We start from the raw sequence: 24,799 nt of genomic DNA, 5'->3' as shown, positions 1-24,799 counted from the left end.
TTGTCTGTACTTCATTCATTACTCCATAATAAATACATACATCTTAATCACAAGAGCTCTGTAATGAAAATTGTTAAGATTTCACAGAATCGATGAGTCCAAGAAGTTAAATAATCGCATTTAAAAATGAAATAGTCTTTAAACTAAGAAAAAAGAAACATCAAGTGTGTTAAAATGTTGTTATTCCATGTTTTAAATCTGGAGTGTCACTTGGAAGTCAAACTGGATTTACAAACCAGGTTTTTAAGGAAAAGTAGTGTCAGATTTCCACAGAGAATACAGAGATATTTTACACATGACATTTATCCATGTTCCAAATCAGCTACAGTGGTCTCAGTTGTTACTCACTTGTTAATGAAGTCATTGAATTCAGGTGACCACAGTTCAGGCTGCTGCAGTGTTGGAGGAGGATTCCTGCAAAGGTCAGCATGATGATAAGTTAATAAACTACTCCCTTGACAAGAACTATGTGTGAAGGCAAGCTGAGTAATGAGCTCTAGAAGGCCACTGAAAAAAAATATTGATTTCCACAGGTAAAAGGAGCCTGGATAGATGATACAATGCCTCACTGCTTCTCCCGCTTTACATAACTAACAAGGAGAAATAGCATGGAGATGATCTACCAGGAGTAGTTAAGAATTGCTACTTTTTTTTTCAATCAAATCAATAAACGGAAACCAAACTAACAACTAACAAACTAACAAGAGAATTTTTTAAAAGAAATTATATTTTAATTTTTGCCAGAACAACTGAATTAATAAACTTGATGAACAAAGTGTCAGATGGAACTAGCTCTTTATTACCTGTTTCTCATTCATCAGAAGATAATCACAAGTCAAGTGAAGGACTAAATACAGACCTATTGTAAATAAATACTACTATTTTCTTTTTCTTTTCTGTTGTTAAAGCTGTTTATTCTAGGTGTTAATTTGGTTCATATTATTTTAGGAGTTTTGTTCCATTCAAATAGAAGTGCTATTTCACTGACTATGGTCATGAATGACCTATAGATGAGCTAATTTTTCTGTCTATTTTCAATGAAACATCATATCTGCTTTTCTTTAAGTGCTGGTTAATGTTTATTCTATCACTTCCAGGTTTTACTTAATGGAATGAAAGGATATTGATCTTATATTTGTCCAAAGCAGAAAGGTGCCCAGTATTTGTAAGGATATAAGCCACATGTTTTTTTGAAGGCCTATTGAAATGACTGGCCACAGCACTGTAACTGCTTTTCCCACAGCAAGTAAGGGTGAGAGGAGCACTCATGCTCTGCTTCAGTGCCAAGTCAGACAAGATTTCTTAAATTTGAAGGTAATTTACACTAATTTGGGTGACTTGACTGAAAAGGACATGAAGCACTCATATATACTATGTGGTCTCAACTGTTGTGGTACCACTCCAACTGCTGAGAGTGATATCCACAAACTGCCCTGTGATCATTCCCTACGTTCTTTGAGACTGATGTTCTCTGAAACACTCTAAGTGGCTTTTCGGTACTTTTATCTTGAGCTTCAAAGAAAACACAAAAGAAGTTGCTATTTGCACTGCCTGAGGACATCAACACTGGAACTGCCAGGAGCGACACAAGGTAATGAAAACCAGCAGCTTAAATGTATGTGAGTGGTGGAACAACACTTTTCTTCAAAGGACATGAGACAACTCTTGAGGGTAGGTATGATGCCTGTTTACCACAGTGGCATACTCAGACTCCGTATTTCTATCCTAAGTCATTCTTTGCAACAGAAAATACAGGACTCAGCTTAGTCCTGCACTTATGTATACTGGGCAGCAGTCCACCCATGAGAAGAACCTATAGCTTTTAAGTGTAGCCACAGTCAGCTCTGAACTTCTCAATGTGTGCACATGGTTGAAGCAGAGCCTGCAGAAAATAGACCTGGACAAAGTCTTTCTAACAGCTTGTTAATATAAATAATATGAAGAAACTCCACATACTTATAAAGTCAAAGCTGTACACTTGAAGAAAGTAAGAGTGAAAGAAAAAGTTCTGTCTGACCCAGCAAGAAATAAACACATCAAGATATTACCTTGGTATTTTGAACAGTGCCCTCATAGGGTGCAAATCAGCAAGGGGTGGATCTCCATCTCCCAGCTCTATTGCAGTAATACCCAGTGACCATGCATCGCATCTGGCGTCATAGGAGCTATCTAGCTGCTGCTCACAGGCAATCACCTGTTGGAGTAAAAGACTGGGATGGTCACTGGATGGTCAAATGTCCAAAATTAAGAGGATAGTCACAGTTTGGAGAATCTCCCATGGGATGTAGATACTGGCTTGCACACATTTAGCAACATAAAGCATCCTGTTACTGAAAAAAAATAATGCTTAAACTGGAGAAAGCAGGTGTCTGTGAACACCAGGTTCTCTGAGCAGATGTTCCCTGATGTGACAAAAGGGTGCAAATCCTTGGCTTTTTCAGCAGAAGGTAGTAACCTACATTCCATGGCTGAGGGAAGTAGCAGGAAAATCAGCAACCTTAAATCTTTTTTCCATGGATTATATTTGCAAAATAACTAATTGAGCTGCACTGCTTTCTCTATGTGAAACAAACAGGAAAGCAAGAAGTTTCATTCACTGTCCTCTACTGGGTCCTTATTCAACCAAATCAGCCAATTTCAGGATCAAGCTATTTTCTCAACAATGTGTTTGCCACTGGAACACAGCAAATGTATTTAATTTCATATACATTTCAGTTCATCCACAATGCCAGATGAATCTAGAATTTTTCATCCCATTAGCTACAGGTCTAACACAGTGTATTCTGTCAGTTACATGGCTAGACCAAGGCATATGAACAGAGTATGTTTATAACATGCATGTGTATAAACAACGTAGTTTCATGTCCTATAAACAGATATATATGCATGTGTTTGTGTGCACTCAGATAGTGTGAGTACACAGACTTACTTATAACAAAATATTTTTCCTGTATCAGCTTAAAGTATATCTTTATAGGCTTCAATTTCAGTTCAAAAAATCTCCAAAGTTACACAGTATATCTTCTTTATTCATAATAACCTCTTCCATTTCTTGCTGTCAGCTATGGATATATAGTATTAAAAACTTCCCAGGTGTAGAAATCCAAAAATAAAAGCTATAATGTATCACAATACCACCCTGGGCTCCTTCCATGGGTGGGCAAATTTACCTATAGTTTCAGAGCTTGGAAGGCTTGAAAGGATAAATAGTAGTACTCTCTTCTCATTAACATTTTAATACGAAATTCAACATCTTGCTCTCTAGCTCTAACCCTTAAAAGAAACCCCATTTTAAGATAATCTTTGCAATCATGTAAGAAAAAAGGTTTCTAAATGTTTTTTTAAAGAACATTGCCATTTCACTTAGTGAAAAGTCCAGTGGTGAGGAAGAAAAAGAAAGAGTATAAAAGCAGAATACAGCAGCTTGAATACCACTAAGAAAATGTTTTGAAAGATGAATCTAACCTCTGGAGCCATCCAGAATGGGGTGCCCACGGAGGTGTTCCGACGGAGACGAGTGCTGGTCAGCTGAGCAGACACACCTGGAAGAATGAAGGGAAGCTATAACCAGAGCAACTCCTATTTCCATCCAAGACAGTTGTTCTGAATAGTGCCATCTCTGTCTTGCCATGCTATGACTTCCTCTGCAGGTGAACCTCAAATAAGTCTTTCCAGTTCTCTGGAAAGAGAGGCCCAGTCTTCAAAGGTACTCAGCACTTCAGCTGAAGTTCTCCGCATCCTTTGTTTCCAGTATCTTCAGCAGGACCAGGATTTAGTCCAAAACGAGCATTTCATTAGTAATCCGACTCTATATATTTTGACTAGCTAATTACAATTCTTCTACATCCTATTTTAGGAGAGCAGTAAAGCACTTTAGGGGGAGAAGAAAAAAAAAAGTACTGTACTTTCCACAAATTCTTTTTTTCTTTTAATGCTCATTACTGACGCTAGACCTCAATATTGTTTCAATATTTACCTATTGCAGGTTGAACACTATAAAACACGCCTATCCTCATCTCTTAGCTGTTATACCATAAAAACAAAACAACAGAACAGTGAAACCTCAAAAATTCTTACAAAACCAGAAGGCTCTCCATGCTCAAAGCACATTCTCAAAGCAACATCAAATGCCTGCAAATCAGCTTTGTAACAGGAGTTGTAGTTTAAGGAATTAACTATTTCAGTCCAAGAGCTGGAAAGCGAACTCTGAAGTCTAAAGATTCCTTATGGTTTAAATTAAGAGACACTGAAATATTAGGAATTTGAGTGGGCTGCAGCACACCTCTGACCAGTCTGCCACCAATTTCCTGCCTTATAAGAGTGTATTGATTGGAAATATCTCCAGTGTGTGCAAAGGGGAAGAGTACAACACATGAAGGAAAAAAGCTATTATGTCTGCAACTATTATGGATTTGTGACTCATAATCAACTGTGAGGTCCACACATGGACAAAAATAGCCTCTTTGGTAGCAAGTCCTGAACTATTATGGATTTATGAGTCATAGCCAACTGAGAGGTCCACCAGAGGCATATTCTGATGTGCAGATATCACAGATGGCAAGAAAGATCCTGTGTTCTACTCCTGTTCCAACCCTAGTGTATAAGTGACACTGAAGCTCATTTATTTTGCCTCCATACATAAGTCTGCTTTCACTTTAAAAAAAGTAAAAAGCCTCAGCTTCACTCTGTGTGTGTCATTTCATTATTCTGAAATATACAAAGATCCATTGAGCACCACTGGCCAGTTTCAACCCTGTACCATTTGGTTTGATCACAACTGACCTTACAATCTTCCTGAAAACCCTGCAGATGGTTTGTAACAGGAACAACTCACATTAACTGCCCAGTGGAAACATTAACTACAGCTTTGTATAGACCGAATTTGATTATTTTGGTTTTGTCAGTGGAGGTCAAGAAACCATACATGGCTCAATCTGTTTTTTTTACTCTACAGCTACGTGTTCAACTCAAAACATACACAAAACATCTGCACTTGTCCGTGACAGAAATGTATATAGATTCTGAAAATCAGCAGCAAGAAAGATTCTGCCTGTTCCTTTGAGACAAACATAACCACTGCTTTTGTGGCTGTCCCCCTCTAGTCTGTTCCAGGCTTGAGAAAGCTGAATCTCTGTGTCTCTCTGTGCATGCAGGAAGTTCAATACACAGTGTTTACATCATGGAATGCAGGACAATGTGAGTCTTAGCACAAAGTCCATCAATCCTGCTTCAGCTCAGCTAAGCAGAGGCTTTGTTTTTGCTACTTCAAGGAGTTGTCTGAGGTCCAGCTTCCGGCTCATGGAGTCTGTGGCTGCTCTGAGCCCTCAGCAAAACATGTCATTCAGAAAGCATGGAGTATGCACACGTGACCACAGGTCTGTCACTGTTGCAGTGATGCTAACAGACATCGTAATGTGATCCTTTCTACATGTTGTCAGAGTTCCCTGTGCTAAGCTCTTTTTTGTAGTCTTGGATGACGAAACAGGATTCAGATTTGCCGGGCAAAGAAAGGCACTAAGTAAATTTTTATGATTTCAATGTCAGATTTTATAAATAATCATAACTTTCTGCAGAGACAAGGAACAAAATATAAAAGGAACATTACTGTACAAAATCTGCTCTGTCTATGCACTGTTGCTTTTTTTCTCCTTGAACTATAATTATTAAATAAACTACAAGATGTTTTCCTCCTTCCTCTTTTTTTACTTAAGTAAAAAGCTGATTTAATTTGAATTGTTCACTACTGCTTTCTTTGGGCTCTTGGGGGTTTTGTGTGCTTTTTGTTTGTTTGTTTTTTCATCCTTTTGCTTTCAGCAGTAAAGTGGCATTTCAGATTACAGACTGTAGGTCTTATGACAAATGATATTTCCTTGGGCTTTTTCTGTGCATAGAGGAAAGATGATGTAATTCCACACTTAGTAACATTTCTTCTAGCATTTCAGTAATCAGTCAAGCATACAGCTAGCCAGCCTTTTTAACTTCACAGTGATTCTGTGATTCTGTAACTTGAATATTTTCTAAGAAAATATCTTGGTCCTTGCCTTTCACCTTTACCACTGCATTGTTGAAAGATGAATCAAATATTCTCCTAAGGAATCTAAAACCAAGTCATAAAATAGTGTTTTATTACATCCAAATAATAAATCTTATGAAAGCAAAGAGATTAATAAATAAGTGCATTAACAATACCAATGTACACCATACCCAAAGGAAACTGTTGTGCATATAATTAGAAAAAAGGGGTTTTTTTTTCAGGCATTAGTTTACTACTAAAACTTACACTATGAGTATTATTCAAGTTTTTCATTCCAAAAATGGGCATATTGGAATAACATTGAAAGTAAAGCCATCTACATTTGACCTCAGCACTCAATAAAAATAAAACAGTACAAAAATAAGCTCCTTATTATTAGGAAAGATTTGTCTCATAGTAGCACTCAATCTTAGCAGACACTGTTCTGATCTAAATTGGGAAGCTGTACAACATCATTTTATGATTCTGTCCTGTTACAGAACTACGCACATTCTACTGGTTGATGCTAATGGGGGAATGGTGAGTCCTAGCAAATTCTACTATGTTCACACTCATCACACAGCAAGGAGACTGTATTCCCAACATGCTAGCCAATGTATTCACATAAAAAAACCACAGACCCTACCCAAATAGCTTACACTCTAGTATTGCTCCCCGAGTCTCCAAGACCTTCCAAAAATTATCAACAGTGGCCTTGCAATGACATTGGCCATATCCCTCATCACTCTAGGATGCATCCCATCAGGCCTCATGGACTTGGATATATTCAATTCATTTAAATGCTCCCTAACCTGATCCTTCTCTACTGAGGGTAAGTTTTCCTTACTCCAGACTTTCCCACTGGTCTCAGGGATCTGAGATTCCTGAAGGCCAGTCTTACAAGTAAAGACTGTGGCAAAGAAGACATTGAGTGCCTCAGCCTCTTCCATGTTCTCTCTTGCCACATACCCTGTCTTTAAGTATTATTTTAATATATATAGTGTTTTAATGATGAAAACTAGAGTTTCCCAAACACTTAGGAGAACTTGCATTGGGGATGCAAATCTTTAGCTGAAATAGGGCATATCCAAAAGATAACCTAATAGCCCTTTACGGTTCCAGAAAGGTCAAAAACTTAGTATCTGAGAACACTATGTATATAAACTGCCTGGGAGATGAAAAATCCACAATGTTTACTACAAAACCAACAGGCATGGAGTAAAAGGAGGGTAAAAAAACTGAATCTGTACTATAAAATATAAGGTGATATAAATGAAAGCTAAAGGAATCAAAGTACACCGGCTTTCACAGTATACTCGTAACAAGGATTAAAGGCAAAGAAAATTAAAGGAAAAAACGCATTTTTAAGCACATCAGTAAAATGAGTTATTGGGTTAAATTAAAATCCTAAGTTAGATACAGTACATATTTATAATAACACACCAGTGACTTAAAAAAACCCAGAACTTTCACTACACCCACGAAATACATAATCATTTTTAAATAAAAAATTTTAATACAGCTTCTTTTATGAGTAAATCCAAGAACTTTTGTATTACAGGAGATTGGGCAGGACAGTGTGGCAACATACTCTAGCTTCCCTTAGACTGTGACTCTGATTGCACCCTTTCTCCATGGCCCCCAGTAAAGCAGGCAACAACAGGCTGCCCTCCGCGTGCTCCCAACAGTTCAGTGCAGCACGAGGCCAATGATTCTACTCAAATCTCATGCTTCAGGGCTTCAGCTGGTTTCCTGAAAGGGATGAACAGGAACATTAGTTTTCCTGATGCACAATTGGCCAGATGTATTTAGATAGGAGAGCTACTCTTCTCTGGAGCCTCAGGGATTTGTGTAGCTCTACACAATCTGGTGCAGTATGCTGGTCAGGAAAGTCTTCCCTTTTAGATGCTTCCTTACTTACATATTAGATTTCAAACTGACTACCACGTTTGAGATCAAAAAAGGATTTTTTCCCCCTGTACGACTGAGAAATCCCTGGAGATTTTTATCCTTGTGACATCACATATTTTTCCTGTTAAGATTATCTGAGTTAGAGGCAAGATCCACGCTGATTCTATAGAATATTTAAAATACCTAAGAACTGGAATACTTCAGTACAAATGAGTTATTGGGTTAAATTTTCAGGTAAAAATGAATGGGTTTTAGTTAAGGCAGGTGAGACCAGAGGTTTTCTAATAACCTCAAGAGAGGGCTATTTTGTGACCCATGAGAAAACCACCAGAAAGGGCTGACCAGAAAGGGCTTTCTTCTTGTTTTGTGTGTCTCTGGCATATGACACAAATTTTCTGTGTCAAGCTTCTTTAATGTTTAAGCCATCAGTGACATCTTTATGTGAATTAGTAGAACTAAATACTTAAAAGACCAAGTGAACAGCTTATCCTGGATACAGCATTTGGCCACATGATTGCTTTTTGTTGTTACTGGAGAGCACAAAGGTTTTCATTCACACATGGCCCATAAAATAAGTTTGTAAGGACTAAGACTGCAACAAAGAATTAAACATTCAACAACGAAAATGTTCCACAGCTCAAGTCAATGCAATCCATCTTATCCTTGCTAACCCTGATTTGAAAAATTTGGAATTATTACTTTGATTGGGTTCAAGGCAGTTTGACAAGCTGCTCATGAAGAAAGCTTTCTTCAAAGTCTTTTACTTTTATTGGCTTCTGACATAGTCCTCTAGTAAATGCTTTTTAGAAGCAACATGTGAATGTCATGCTATATGGTATGCAGAAATGACAACATAATAATAGTCTGAGTTTGATCCGAACCAGTGAAGCAGACAGCTTTATTATAGATGTATGCTAGAATGACTAAGGCAAATACAAGTCTTGCTATGATTCATTGCTTAAAGTAAGCTAAGGGCAGAAAGAATTATTTTATTTTTGAATACTTTCAAATTAAATTATTTTAATTAATTGTTTCATTTTTGCAGAATGATTCAGACAGCATTTATAGCTAATGCAGGGCAAGAAGAAAGACGCAATAGGCTATTCTGACTGCTCCAGAATAAGTAACCTACAAAAGATTGGAAAACTACTCAAGGTCATGTTTAGCCCCTCTTCAACGTCAGCAGGACATGCAAGGCAGAGAACTGTGATAAATATTAAAAGGGACAGAGATGTCATGGGAAGTGTCCTTCCCCAAAATGCTCAAGCTTAGATCACTCACAACTGACTTCCCAACCCATTCACTGAGCACAAGGTGGCTCTAGACTCACAGTTCACTGCAGCCCAACCTACACACTTCTAGCACAGTGCTGTGAGCCTTCTCTTCCTCTGCAGTGCCGTGTGCCATACAAGGATGCTAGACTGGTCTGTGATCAGCCAACGAACTGCATCTATCAAGTCTGTTCATGGTAGGGAGAGGCTACAGCACTGTGTCACAGTAAAGGAACATGAGAGTTGATGAGGTGTCACAACGAAAGGATGAAGTTCAATGCTGTGGTTCCCTCCCCTATCTCTGACTCAAGATTTCAGATGCTTTTTCCACAAGATCAGCAGAAAGCTTCCACATGCATCAGAAAAACAGGCAAGGTGACCAATTAAGCAGATGGAACTGTTAATGTTAAGATGGAGTCTACCATAGACTCATTAATTACTTTGAGATTGTCCCTATTATTTTGGACATGCTGTACAGTGTAACTGATTTTACTACTCTTGCTCTGTCATTACAGCAGCTGCTGGCTCATCTACTCTTCACAACCTCAACCTGTTTAGTATACTCACAGAACTTTAAATATTTTGGCTTGTATTTCTGTATCAGAAGAGGTACAGACATCATGCAATAAAACACAGCAAAATCACCTATGCATTCTAACTTAGACTCATCACTTGTTACTGATCATTAGTAGAGGTAAAGCATTACTAACATTCCATAATTTATAAGGAAGAACTAGCACACCACTACTGCATCACAACAGAGAATGTTGGCAGAATTACTACACACTCTTTCTAAGGAAAAATCCCAAGAAATCCATTTTAGGAACTTGATTGAATTACAAAATTAACTCAATACTTTCACGTAGTATTGTTTAAATTAAATTATGCATGCATTTTAACGCAGAAGTAGAGGTAATATAAAAATACACTACCAAAAAGAGTGGCTTACAATTGGCTTGTTTCATCAAATTTCAATTTTGAATAATACAAAGGCCATCCAGAAATGCCAGCATTAAGATATTCTTGGCTCTTAACTTTGGAAGACTTCAAATAGCTTTAAAAGAAGAATGATCCTTCTCTTTGTAACAAAATAATAACCTGTTACATTCTAAATGTAAAAGCTGACCTCTGTCTACCTGCAGTTTTTAAACTACATGGAAGAAACAGTTCAAGTATTAAACAAAGTAATGTCACCTTCCAGTATGTCTAAATAAAGCAATACAGTACCCTCTCCTCCAGTCTGCTTATTCCCTAGTGAGGTTAAGTCTCTAGTTGAGTCAGACCTGGTCCAGCACAGAACATTTCTCACTGGATACCAGACTGTTTGAGAACTTACAACAAAGAGCAAGTGCCTTTCTTTGTGTAGGATACATGATAAAACTGTGCTAGTTACATGCAAACTAAGACATCTGAAACTGCATTTGGAATGCCAGGACAACATTCAGCCACAACATTTAAATCCAACACTTCTAACACTTGAAACAAAAGAAGAAAAATGCAAACTAAGTATGTTTCAAGTACAAAAGTCACCTTACCTTCGCTATATATTCCATTAATGTTACAACATGTTTTAATTATGCTATCTCTTTATCCACAGTACCAGAGGAGCCCTTGAAGTCATTACTCTATTAACTGCACGCAAAACAGCTTGTAATTTTCCACCATCTGCCAGCAGCAGTGAGATTACATTATCTTCTTTCCATGCCTTCCACTGGAACTTATTTTTTACCTATAAAAAAACCTTAGATCTTTCCTATGTATTGTTTGTCCAGAGACTCTTAATGATGGAGAGTTTTAGATGTCATTAATGAAATGCCTACAAAGAAACTGAAAATGGACAGTGTCAATTCTTTCCAGTATACCCATTCCCACAGTGACAGTACTAAGCAAACTGGAGGGAGGTGAGGGAGAAAATCATGGGATTTCTTGGAGTTAGAAATAGGCTTGAATTCCAAAGATTTAATGAGTCCTCCAACATTTTGTTTTCATTATGGGGACATGAATATTTCTAATATCCATCTAGATGTCTGACTCCTATTTTCTTCCCCAACAATCTTTCATGGTAACAATGTCAACAGTCTAATTACATTTGGTACGAAAGTATTTTTTCATTTGATGCACAGAAGAAAAAGGCCTTCAAGCAAGGAACAGTGCTCTGGAAAATTAGGCATTTCCTTAAGTGGTGGAGTACAATTTTTACTTACATCTTTTCTGGACATTTCCAAGGCAACAACTGCTCATCCTGAGGTATTTCTAGTCTGTGACAGCAGGCTTCAGCAGTCCCAGAGAAGCATCGGCTACCTGCGCTCTTGTTCGAGACTATCAGCCTATAAGGTCAACACTCAAAAACACAGCTGAAGAGGAATTTTCCATCAGCATTACACTCTCCTCTTTTTATCTAAAATAATCACCTGCCACATGACTGTAGATGTTTCAAAAGTTTTAGTTGGAAAATGGTTCTTTCTTCCATGACTCTCTCATAACTCAACCTCTCTAGTTTGTTAATGGCGAGTTGTGTCCGCTGCGATCCTCTTCCCTCAATACCATATAAGCATGAAAAGCTCTGGCTTTCAAGCTCCCAGACTCACCAGTCTGGTCCAGCACAGAACATTTCTCACTGGATACCAGACTGCTTGAGAACTTATGGCAAAGAGCAAGTCCCCTTCTGTGAGTAGGATACATGATAAAACTGTGCTAGTCACATGCAAACTAAGACATCTGAAACTGCATTTGGAATGCCAGGACAACATTCAGCCACAACATTTAAATCCAATACTTCGAACATTTGAAACAAAAGTAGAAAAATGCAAATTAAGACTCACCAAAATAGCAAGGGATTTCAGAATCACATAAAATCTTTCAAAATGAAATGTCACTTGGACTTTTTCAGACCAGTGTTAAAATAACAATAATAATACAGCTAAGTTTCTTTTCTCCCATTTCAGAACAACACATATTTGACATCTCACCATTTCCAAACAGGAATTGCGTCTTAGACTAATATTATTTAATACATGAAAGGCCCTATGCAGCATCCCAATTTGAAGAAAAGAAATCTAATTGAGAAGGACTATTCAAAGAAGTACTTGCCAGCACAAGCAGATGTTATACACTCAGGTCCCTATGAAAACCGTTACACGTTGTAAGACACAGATGAATATATGAATTTTTATTACGGATGAGGCGTGCTATGTGTCCAAGTAACTTCAGGCCAGTTTTTTAACTGACGAAACAAGGTCAGACACTGAAAGATATTTATGCAGTAAAAGCTGCAGATATATTTGTCACAAGACTTTCAAAATGTATCTAGCATTAAATTAATCTGGATTTGCACGCTAGAAGTCTTTGAAAATTTTACTAGGTGTTTTTCTGCATTTTTAGTGGATAAAATTTCTTTCAAAATCTGTCTCTTTAAGATCAATCCACTGCATAGAACTAGAAATTTAAGAAACAGATATAAAATATTTCCTTCCCAAAACACTAATAAGCAACTGTGAATATAACTAAGAATATTTATAAAGGAAATTTGGTCCACACCCCGCTTGTCTCCAACTCTTTTTATACAATATACCACATAGCGGTCACACTTTAAAGTGTTGCAGGGCATTTACTTCAATGTAAATTTATATTTTTTATCAAATCTCTGTCCTATACTGAAAACATAGCAGCTACACTTGAAAATATTTCAGCTATTTATTATTTGCATTGATGCGGTAGAGTTCCTTGCTTGGAGCGTAATTGCTACAGTTCTCAGGTGTAGCATCCCTCCCCAAAGGTTTTCCACCAGAACAGCTTAACAGCTAATTCCCACAAATGTTGAGGTAGCAAAACTGCCTTCAGTTAATATTCTTCTCTACAATGAAAATATGGGCTTTGTAATGTATCTAGAAGTTTAATGAATTCAGGGACTCAATCTGACATCATGGGATGTGCACAGAGTAGATCCCCTTGGCTGCTCCTCATTACCTGTAGTAAAAAAAGAACAATTTTTTTTATCTCTGCTGATCTATATTATCATACCAGATGGATGCAAGGAGAGAATGCTTCCCTGGTTACAGTATTTCAAACTTTTCGCTTGAATAGTTTAAACTAAAACTTCTATCTGGCAGGTCCTTGATAAGCAATTGAGCTTCAGAAGCATTGGTGTGGAGATGCTATAAACTCATTTACTTCATGTGATCATTAATGTATCAACTGGGATTGGGATTTCTTAGATATGAGACTATTACTGGGGTGATTAAGAAATATTACAGCATAATTTTAAGGAAAAGCAAAAAATTCACTCCTCAAAGCAATCCTGGTAAGGCACTGCTATGGTAGTTTTACAGTCTTTCTCATCTCTTTAAATATCAATACCTCTATGAAAGGCAAAGAGTTCATACTGCTAGCATAGATTTTGGGAGAGCTTTTCCAAAAACTTTTTGTGCACCTCAAGCAACTCAGTCTCTGATTCCCCACTGTTAACTGGAAATTATAGTAATTTACTTCCTATTAAAGCATTGTGAAGGTCTTCTGTTGAAGACTGTGCAGTGTTCAGAAACCATAGTCACAGCATACATAAGTACCTATGACACAACAACCATAAAGCAATGTGTACAAATTGCATCACAAATGAAGCTTCTGGAAAATCAGTACTGTTGTCCAAGAAAAGGCTTACAATGGTGGTACGCTACACACCAAGTTCAGAGTACAAAAAGAACAAAGGAAAGAAAAGCCCTTCTCAAAGGTGATTTATTTCACTGAAGGTAAACTGTTTTTTCACCTATGACTCTTATAAAGTTCCTAACTATACTTTCATCTTTTAAAAAAAAGACATAAGTTCAAGTTATGTGACCACATGACACATCTAGACTGAAAATCAGTCCTTTTCTAGTATTGTGCTCCATAGGGCACTTCACAGCTCCACTTTTCAGACACAGGTTTTATGCACCTGTTAAAATGAAAACCATGATATAGATTATAAGGGAAGGAGAGCAAAGGGTTCTTCAGGAACATGTCACCATCAACCAGCATGCAAGAAAATGGTGCATATAAAATTATCTTGGGAAGGACTTCCTTCCTTTGTCAAAAGTGTTCAATGGGAGAAGGAGCCCTTGATCCACTGTTTCTGCTCCCCTCTCCACAATGGAAAAGCTGTGAGCATGCTAGAAAGGGCTGTGTGATTATTTGGGTTGGTTTTGTTTGTTTGTTTGGCCTCTTTGGTTTGTTTGGTTCAATCTAAATGAGAAATCTTGCTTCCACTGAATATTTACTGGAAAAAAGGAGACTTTGCCTGTGTGTCTGTATGATTCTGTGGCCTGCAGATTCACAGGCTTATACAGTAAAAAGACGGCTATGAGTTTCAGTCCTGATCCAATAAATGTTTCTGTCCAACAGTCTGTAGCAGTGTCAACATGAGAGATTTTGATCAACTCACATTCCTGGCTAAAAAATACTCCTGGAATCTGATTAATGTAGGCTTAAATCCTCTTAAGTAGAAGACACAAATCTCCAAAATCCCAGCTGAATACCTTAAACATCAGCCTGAAAGGTGAACGGTATGTCTTCCAAGATGATTTTGTGAAGACTGTACACATTTTTCCCGTTTGAAACTACTCGTTATTGGCTTCAGATTGGTTTGGGGCAGGGGGAGATGGGGAAAAAAAAAAAAAAAAGCAAGAAAAAATTTCTATCTATTCCCAAGTTAAGGTGCAGTTCTTATAATCCTTTGAGAGGAAGGACTGCAGATATTCTAAGCTCCTTTTCAAACCACTTAAACGTCTGTGTATGTATGTTTGTTTCTTGCACACGTTCTCATCTGTGCTTTGGCATCACAATTTTTTCCACAAGATTTTACGATTATTTTTCAATTACAGCTGTAGCAGTACACTGCAGTAACCGGGGAATAAAGAATTCAGGTCCTTATGCCTGCAGCTTGTATGCTTTGACATCTGCATAAGTGAATTAATTTTCAGGAGCATCGATCCTCCACACCTCTAATTGCCTCCAGCACCTTAAAAAAATTAGTATCCATAACACATTAAAAATTCTGTGAGAAAAAATATTGATATTGCCTCACATTAAACTTTCAGACTATCAGAAAATAATAGTAATTTAGGAAGTCTGAAGCCTTTTCAGCTCAAGATTTTATCTGAGGAATAAAATAATTAACATAAACATATGAATCTTCAGAAGAATTAGTAACCCTAATAGTTGTGGGGCTTTCATGTGTGAACCAATGAGAGTTGCATAAATATAATCTACTGGCAGGAAGACACTACACTAATGGGATTTAAAATCCCATGATTAGTTTAAACAATTGTTATGTATCAATTGAATAAATCTCATTAACAAAATAGGAAGGTAAAGGAAAAATTAAGATTTCCTATCTGCAGAATGGAATCATGATATTTAAAACATTTAAAATCAGCTGCTATGCTGTGAGTAGTGACTGATAACTTGAAATTAAACATTAGGAGACAGTATATTACCAGAGAATAAGAGTTCATAATAACAATCATTGCAAATGTTCACACCCACCTTAAATAAAACAACTGTCAATATGCTTTTGAGGCAAATCACTGTAGAATAGCCAATAAATAACAGATTGAATGTACTTAGCTGTGTTTCTGCTTTTGCCTTCTGGCGGTAAAACTGCCAGCATTCTAGAGTCACTTTAAGCCTAACAGACTTAAACAGAACTTTTTCATTAAATGAAAACTAAGACTTGCCAGAAAGTGAGGATTACCTATGTAACATGTCCCCTCTATCGCCTTCAGGTAGTATCTCTTGTTTTGCTTCAAATCAAATGATTGTATATACATGGCTGAGGCGGAGCACTCCCATTCTTCACAATATCTATTAACTCTCCTATCTCTGTCCTCTCATATATAACATCAAGCTTTTGCTGATCAGCTCATAATTGCACTGAACCAGTGCATGGTCCTGGAGGAACTAAATACCAACCTTACGCTGAACCTATTAACTTGCTTTGCCACTTCACTTACTGTGCCTGCCCCAAAGCATTTGGCACTTATACCATATTACAACTTCTACTTGTTAGCTATGCTATCTAAACAGTAGTAGCAAAAATGGACAGAAAACTCAAAGATGTAAAAAACACCCGAGTCTGAATATTTTACTTGCTTATCCAAGTGATTTTTTAATGAAAAATTCAAAATCTTAATAGGTTAATGCAATTAATCTTTTCTGACTTGCTTCCTCTAATTTATTTTCCATGCATCAGATGTACAACACAAGTTATATATATAAGTAAATATAACATACCAAAATCCACAAGCTTGACTCCTCCTTCAGTGGTCAAAAGGATATTATTTCCCTTAATATCACGATGGATAGTTTTGTTTTCATGCAAATGCTGAAGCCCCTAGAAGGTGACATGAAAAATGCACTATAAATTTATATTATATATTAAATCTTTAGAGTATAAGCTCAAAGAAAACTGACTGCAAAGGCCTAAATTCCAAGGCAGAAAGTCAAATTCGAGTTAAAATGAAAAAGAAAACCACTTGATACTGATCAGCAAAAGAAAATTTTCTTGTAGGAGTGTTTGAATGTACTAGGTACGTTGATCATTTTGCTACAAAAATATCCTGGATCCAGACAAGAATTTGAACAGTATTTTGCGTATATTTCTGCTATTTCTCAAAAGAAAAGTTATTTTGACACAGAACTGTACTTACTAAGAAAGGAATCAATGGTCAGAAATCAATTTTCATTCTCTTAATAATGAAACAAACAGATGAATTTTATCTTGCTTCTTTAAAAAGAACCATCTGAATTAGACGTTACCTTGATTTCATTAAACACTGCTATAATACAAGATAGTGTGTTGGGTTAGTGGGGACATAATCTTCATTCGTTCCAAGGAAAAATTATGAGCTGAATATTGATTATTCTTTCTCTGAGAGCTTATCTTACCATCAGAGCTTCACGCAAAATGTAAGCAATTATCAGTTCATTCATCCTTTCGCCTCTCTTCAGGAATCCTTTCACAAGATCAGTCACAGATCCACCATTACACAGCTGCAAAATATCAGGAGAATATAAAAAGGAGTTAAGAAGTGTTGGAGTAGCCACCTGGTTTTAGTTATCAGCAGTTTACAAATTTGTAGTCAAATAAGCTTCTATTAAACTGGCAAACCACAAATTTGTCCTCATGTCTACTGCTTACACAAACAACACTTTTGCCAATTTTTTTCACTACTTTCTGCATTTATTTCTTCTTGCCCAAACACAAGTACAGCAGTCTAGCTCTTTGTTTTCCTGTATATATGATTGCTTTTTATTGAAACAGAGGTAGCTTATAGTGCAATAAATGTGCTGTGCGGGCATGTTCTGTAGAGCATACTAATTGATTCTTATATTCATCATGTGGAAGTCACCAGCAATGCAGATTATTACAGCTTCAATTCTCAGGTACAAAAGCTACATACAACATGAAATGGATTTAAGGCCAGAAGAAGAGAGGCAGCAGAGAAATTCCCCCAACAACATCTTCCAAGAAGAAAACTGCCCTCTTTGCCAAGTAACAATTAATTCCTAGTGTAGAGGGACATTATACACAAGGGATGGGCATCATGGGAGATGATGAAAGCTCTGTGGAAAGAAAGGTCTCCTCCTGAAACAAGGCAGACCACAGGTATAACAATAATTATAGGCCTTAGCTTCTTGTTCGAGACGCAGAGCCACAATCCATTCTGGACAATCCTTTCTCCTGTCAGACTCCAGCAAACCCCTGTCCTGTCCCTATGTACATGGGAAGCAGAGGTTTGGCTTTGCTCCCTAAAAAGACTACTCAGCACAAATTAACAGATTAGTTCAGACCTGCAATGTTTCATATGTTCCTTTTTATTACTTACTATTTTTCCACAGGAAGAAGCAACGCTGTAAATTTAGCGACTCACTGTAGCAGTTACAGACCCCCAAAGGCGAAATTACCACTTCAGCCCTTAAATTATCCATAATGCACCTAACAATACTCATTGATTGAAGAGGCATTGCCTCTCTAAAGGAGCAGCTGCTTCCAATGAAACAGTGAAACCAACTGTAAGTTTTATACTGCATCATCCAGTAGTTTTTCATATGAAAATACCCACTTAAGACATTTTACCAATGTAGCACATAACAGTAATTCCTTTTGACTACAGATTTTGAGGTCTATTCAAATCAAAATCATAATTTTCAATAAAACCTTTCAACTGCAGAACTCCAGACATCAGACACTTTTGTACATGATTTTTTTAAAATCTGTTCTTCTATACCTTTACATTTTTTTCTGTGCTGCAATTACAAAAAGACTTGCATTTTACAGCATAAAACATTTGATAGCCCTTTGTACCCAAACATAACAATACTTTTCTGACTACCTATGGAACCCCTGGGTTGCACTGAACTTGCACCATGTGAATGCCTACACAAACACCATTTGATACATAAGTCTTGTTGCAAGATGAGTCCTCCAAGAGGTCAATGAAGGCTCTGGTCTGAGGTCTATGGCAACAATCTTGGAACTCACTTAATCTCACCTTTACTTCAGCAGGACAATATGCGTGTTTATAGAGGGAAGAACTCACATGCTTAAATGATGAGATTAAGCGCTTTGCTGGATCAGGGTCAGAGCCTCTAGCAGGATTTTATTTACTGTCTTTAGCCATGCTGGTCTGCCTTCCCCATCAACTTTTTCTAGTTACTTGGTTGCTTGTGGTTTTTTTACAACGACATTATCTTTCCAGGATCTCTATTGTTTTAACTTTGCCAAATCACAACATGTTTAATCAAACCAAATGGATGATGATAATTCTGGTTAACTTACAGCACTTGCATTTCAGGACACTGAAACTGTGTGACAAGTGATAAACCAGTTGTGAAACAGATTACACATATTATGTTCTTCAAACTATTTTTCTTCATCTAGTATTAAAATTTTGCTTCTTATAGAAGTATCATCTTTTGGGTTTGTTACAAAGTTGGATGTCTGTTAGTCTTTCTGTTCAATGTAAAGAAAACTAATCCAGAAAGGAATATATTCTTTCTGTAGCTGGGAGAAGGAAGACACTATATAGCTCAGAAATCACCTTCTTCAATGTTTAGGCAGTAGAGCCAAGATTGAATTTATTTTCCTGAGTCCACAATGTTAATTTTTACTTTCTTAAACATATTGCTTTAACAAATTTTTCTAACCCTCTCATAAGATATAAATCACTATCACAAGATAAATATCTGTATTATAAGATAAAACTTACCTAAAATTTCAGCTAATGTAAGACACTAAAACTGCTTTAGACCAAATCAAAACTGAATCTGAGTATATATAATAAAAGGTCAGCTGAGCAGGTCTTTTCTCAAAGAAAAAAACACAAGTCACCCATGCCACCACAGAAATCCCCCCGACTTCCAAAGCAGGGCAGCTGCTTTGGCAGAGATCAGCTGAGAATCTCATAGACAAAGGTCTTGCATGCACAGGGTAACTCTTCTTTTGTTACTTCTGTCTCAGTGAGCTGTACTTTTATTTACATCAGACAATTTGTTTTTTTTGGAGACCACCAGCATAAGAGGAAGAGGAGAAAAAAGGCTAGGTATTAGAATGCAAGCAGCTATAAGGAGTAAAAGGGATTACTGGAATACAACTACAATTAGAAAAGGAGATTATGGCAGGCACTCTGTATGTGTGCTCTGAGCTGTGTGGGGCGGGAGACGATGACGACAATGATGACACAGCTTGGTATTAACCTTGTTCTATTTTTCTACAGGCCAAACAAGTTCTCATGTTGCATCCAGTCTCATTTCATACTTCTACTCTGTATTTTTTGCAGATGAAGTTGCCACATGTCCCTGTAACCACACACATAACTAAAGTTCAAACGGTGATTCTTTATCCTGACTCAGGCCATCAAACTGCATGTGTGTTCCATGCAAGTTTATCTTAAGTACATCAATAAGTCCCTCTCGTAATGCGTCAGACTCTTCCCTCTAAAAAGAAGATACAGAAAACAACACTACTCCTGCCTGATGCAGTGCGGGACCATGCTTACTTGGGAATCTGAGTAGACAGGGAGCTGAATTATGCTTAGGAATGTTGATCAGGATCTAGTACATGACAAAAAACTTAAAGGGTAAAAAACCCTAAACAATAAACACCTCCACCTCCACACCCCTTTCCTTAAATTATATAGTCCTTCAATAAGAGATTATGCGATAACCATTATTTAACAGTTCTGCTGGACTGGAGGTTTCCTGGGGTGTTGCTAAATATTGCAGTTTATAACTATGATCTTGGCTGTTTCTTAGTAGCATGCTGTCCACATTAAAACCTGTGCAGCCTCTAACCAAAGCTGCTGTGTTTGTGTTCAGCTGACTGCAATGCTTGGATGACAAGAAAACCTGACAGCAACAGAGAGGATTTTTAAAAAAGATCTTTCTAGTGTCCAGTGAAGCATTTAGAGAATGGAGATGCTGGTAGCTATTATTTCATTACAGGCATTGTGAAACCACATGGTCAAACAGTTAATTAGTCTGTGTCATTACTCCATATCATTTGTCAAAATTGCCTCAGAATACCTTGATGACGGGCACTATAAACATAAAAGAAGATGTGCACAGAGAGCTCAGGACAGAGTAGAAGCTACTTGTCTATCTGAGCTGTGCCACCTCCATCTTACCTAAAGGTCAAAGTAACTCATCAAACGCAAATGTCCTTCAACCTGTCAGGAGGTCAGGAGGCTTAAGCTCTTCTGGGAAGAGACAGTAATACTTCTAATTCTTTCTTCTACACTCTCAAAAACGCACATATGCACATATATTTTCTTGCACATAGACACATTTCTAGTGGTTCATACCAGTTTTATAATACCTACCTTAATCAACCAGTAATCCCAGAAGGAAAATTGGGTATAGTAGAAGTGGTGGTGGCATCTGTAAACTCAGGTTTGGCAGCACAAGTAGTAGAAAAATGTAAACTGAAAGGATTTTCTCAGTTTGGTTGTCAGATACCACCTACTCCGGTATGTGAAATGCACGAATAAGCAAAGCCCTTCACTGTTTTTTAAGAAGTCCCCAAAGGCTGTATTTTCCCAAGGAAGGATAGAAGTCCCCTTTTAAGCTTTGAATAAACTCAATATGAAGAGAGAGGCTCTTATAAGCATCCAGCCTATGAGACATGGTAAGGGAAGATTTTAATGATCCTCCCACAAGGATTTTATTTACAAATGTCATCTTGATAACTATGTACATGAGCATTTTTCAACAATTTAATGTCAGTCATGTCTTCTACTGTTCCTTTCTGATTTACAGGTATTTTCTTTACTGGCAGTATTTTCAGTGCCTCTACTGACAGAATTGAAACATTACCTGCAAGCGTAAGCAACTAAAAGGGGGTAAACAGAACCCTCTGGGCTACCTAAAATGGGGTGGAGAAGACAGACAGATGCTTCCCAGATACACAAAGGATGAGAGGCAACAATCCCCACCTGCAAGTCAGTAGATTCCTACTGGATATAAAAAATTTCCCACCAAGAGTAGTTAAGCACTGGAACAGATTACTTAGCAAGTCTGTGTTATCTCTGTCCTTGGAGATACTCAAAACTTGAATGGAGCAGACCCTATGCAAACCTGTAACATTGAAATGAATCATCTTTGAGCTGGGGGCTGGACCAAAGAACCTCCAAGGGTCCCTTCCAAGCTATAATTTTCCATGATTCATAATATTTGGGTTTAAAAGTATTCAGTCCCTAGTCTGTATATTTAGATAGCAGAAACAGGGGAAAAGGACTACGGAAATCTTGCATACTCACACCAAGAGAAAAAATAAATTGATAAAAGGCTTGATCCACATGAAAACCTGCCTGGAAGGACTGTAGCTCTGATGGCCATACATAACTTCATCAGAAGAGGTACTTATGACTCTTGTACAGTGGTAGCGAAGGGCTCCTCCCTTATGATTTTCTGGCATTCAAAAGGCAAAGACTTATAATGTGATAACTTACAGTCCTCCACCCACCCATCTGCCACAACCCTGTGCTACTGTAATTGGGCTATTAGTATGCAAATCTACCTTCAGCAATAGATTTATAAAATAGCATGATCCTAACACATGAAATGTCAGTTAAAATTGCCATCACATCACAGTCATGCAGGTGTTCTCTGTAGGTCTTACTCACCCTTCATCTCACCCACCTGCTACATTTCTGTCTGCTCAGCTCTTCTCAGTTCTGACGCCCATTGAATAAGGATTCAGTATCAGCTTCGCTTTTAAGAAAACTATCAGTTGCACTTTTATTAGGGCTATTACAGCCTTTAATCACCAACCGCTCCTGATTTATTCATCTGTACTAAGCCGGCAGGTGACATTTGCTTGCATCCTGCAGTTGTCAAGTTGCTTTCATCTTATTTCAGTAGCTGAGACACAAACAGCAGGGCAACTACAATTACTACAATTACTACCTTTCCTGTCCTTACGGGCTGCACAGACACAAAGACATAACTTTTGGCATACAGGAATGAGAGTTATCAAAAAGTTGCATAGTGCAGACTTGCTTTAATGTTATCATATATATGAATGCTAAAAGCATCTCAGGAACTAATCTCTATTTTCTTCTGTTTTTAGAACATATCAATAACTTGACTGTTCCAGTGAGCATGCAGTACAGCAGCAATGCCAGCCTCTGAACTGACTGTACCTTCCATTTAATATCAACTGTTGTAAGAACAAAAGATTCCGATTCGTTGCTGTTTGGTTGTCATAAAATGACAGAAACAGGAGTAAAAGGGACCTCAAGAAATAATTTAGTCCACTGCATTTGCACTGTGCAGAGATCTGGTACTTTCAGATTGTCTTTGACAGATATTTGCCTAACCTGCTTCTAAAAATTTCCCCCGAGGGAGACCCCAATCTTTCTAAATAGCCTGTTTCTCTGTTTCACTAGCCTGATATTTAGAGTATTTTTCCTACTATCCAACCTGAATCTTCTTGGCTTCCAATAAAATTGATGTATTTCCTTCCAGTAGTCTTTGAAAACATACGATAATTATTTTCTATTTAATATCATTTCTGTCAGACTACTGTCACGATATGTCACTATTCTCTCTTCTACGCTGTACAAAGTTAGTTGGTGTAACCTTTTGAAATCATCTATGTTTTCTAAATTTAGACTGACTGCCATTTGCCACTGATGTTCATGACACATTTTGCCCCAAACTGCATACAGAATTCCCTTGGAAGTCTTGTCATAGCTGTGGAAAGATGAACAGAACAGAATAACATTTACTTTGCAGAGAATCTTTTTCTTCGGTCCCACTGCCTAGTCAGCTATGTCTCATTTCTTCTTCCTAGAGACAGCAGTACTTTGCATGTGTCTAATGAATTTTTTTCCTGTGATTGAAAAAAGTTCCTCTGGTATTCACAATTGTGAATCCAATGCCGTTTTCCAACACGCCTGTAATTAAACTAGGTGTTCACTCCAGACTTTTTATGTGGACTTAGTTTCATCACCTAAGTTATTAATGAACAGAAAGAGATCAAAACCAAATGCCCACTCAAGGTTCTCCCAGCTCCAAAGTGAACTGATGATCACTATTCTTTGAGTCCAGATTTATGAGAATGAGGTCATTTGCTTTGTGACGTGAAGTGTCTGCATTTCTGCATTTTTCTCACAAAAGCTTCATACAGAACTATAATGATCTCTACTGAAGACACAATCACATCTATTGCTTTCCCCTTCCTACACCAGTTATCCTGTTAAAAGAAGATATTTTTATTAATAAGATTTGTTCTGGTGCAATCAAAGTTGACCACTTTTATCACAGTACTGGGTTCTGAGTACTTCTAAACTTTCTGTTTAGAAACTTTTCTGGTTTCTGTTGATTTGTTCTACAATCATTGTGGGTATCAAAGTTAAAGAGACTTTTTGTATTTCACTCGGTCACTATTTTTTCTCACTTTGTATAGACATATATACAATATTCTTCTATCTAATTTCTCTCTCTTCTTAGTAATGTAATCTTGTCTTTACCACTCCACAATAGGTTTTCTGAGCTTATCCTTAAAAGCCTGTACCTTAACTGTGCGTTTTTGTTTCTCCTATTCGAAGGCATTCTGAAACATTAAAAGAAGCAAACCCTGATGCATTGTTACTCGTCTCTTACTGTGATTTATCTTTTCTCTGTGCCAGCTGATTTGCTATTGTGTGTTTAACGTCTTTTAATAATTGCCAGCTATCCTGCTTTCCTTCATTTTTACACTATTTTTCCTAAGCACAGTCATCTACCTGTTCCCTGAGTTGAGTGAAGCGTAGTCTCCTAAAGCTCCTTACCTTGCTGCTCAACTGTCCTTCCTTTCCTCAGGAAAGTGAACACAATTATTTTGAGGCCTTTTTCACTCAAATTTTGCTTCATCTTCAATTTTTCAAAACCAATCTTCTCTATTAGATCAGAACCAACCTGATACAGCCATTTCCAGAGTCACTTCCTTTGCCTTCTGCCTCCAAGACAGAACCTGATGGGCTGTGTGTCTCACAGTCCTGGCTGTCACCCAAGGTAAGCTGTGACATGATTATTTCCTATTCTTTGCCTGCAGTGTGTCATGTCTTCACAACTATTACTGCCAAAG

The 24,799-nt window shown here is 37.4% G+C and overlaps 1 protein-coding gene across 7 annotated transcripts in view; it reads right to left on the bottom strand.

The window, feature by feature from the left end:
- The window catches only part of MYO3A (myosin IIIA), a 119,654-nt gene that overhangs the window by 63,901 nt on the left and 30,954 nt on the right, over positions 1-24,799 (bottom strand). For all 7 annotated transcript variants that reach the window (XR_008448783.1, XR_008448784.1, XR_008448785.1 and 4 more), the window contains exons 4-8: positions 17,116-17,220; positions 16,462-16,561; positions 3,466-3,542; positions 2,049-2,194; positions 349-414 (exon numbers count right to left, since the gene is read on the bottom strand). Coding sequence is in view for 4 of the 7 variants with exons in the window: in XM_054060104.1 (XP_053916079.1) it covers positions 349-414; positions 2,049-2,194; positions 3,466-3,542; positions 16,462-16,561; positions 17,116-17,220 (494 nt within the window). In the remaining 3 variants the exon portion in view is untranslated. The remainder of the gene's footprint in view (positions 1-348; positions 415-2,048; positions 2,195-3,465; positions 3,543-16,461; positions 16,562-17,115; positions 17,221-24,799) is intronic.

This window comes from Cuculus canorus, chromosome 2, assembly GCF_017976375.1.
Source record: "Cuculus canorus isolate bCucCan1 chromosome 2, bCucCan1.pri, whole genome shotgun sequence".
In the NCBI taxonomy this organism is placed as follows: domain Eukaryota; kingdom Metazoa; phylum Chordata; class Aves; order Cuculiformes; family Cuculidae; genus Cuculus; species Cuculus canorus.
This window is presented reverse-complemented; position numbering and strand designations above follow the sequence as displayed.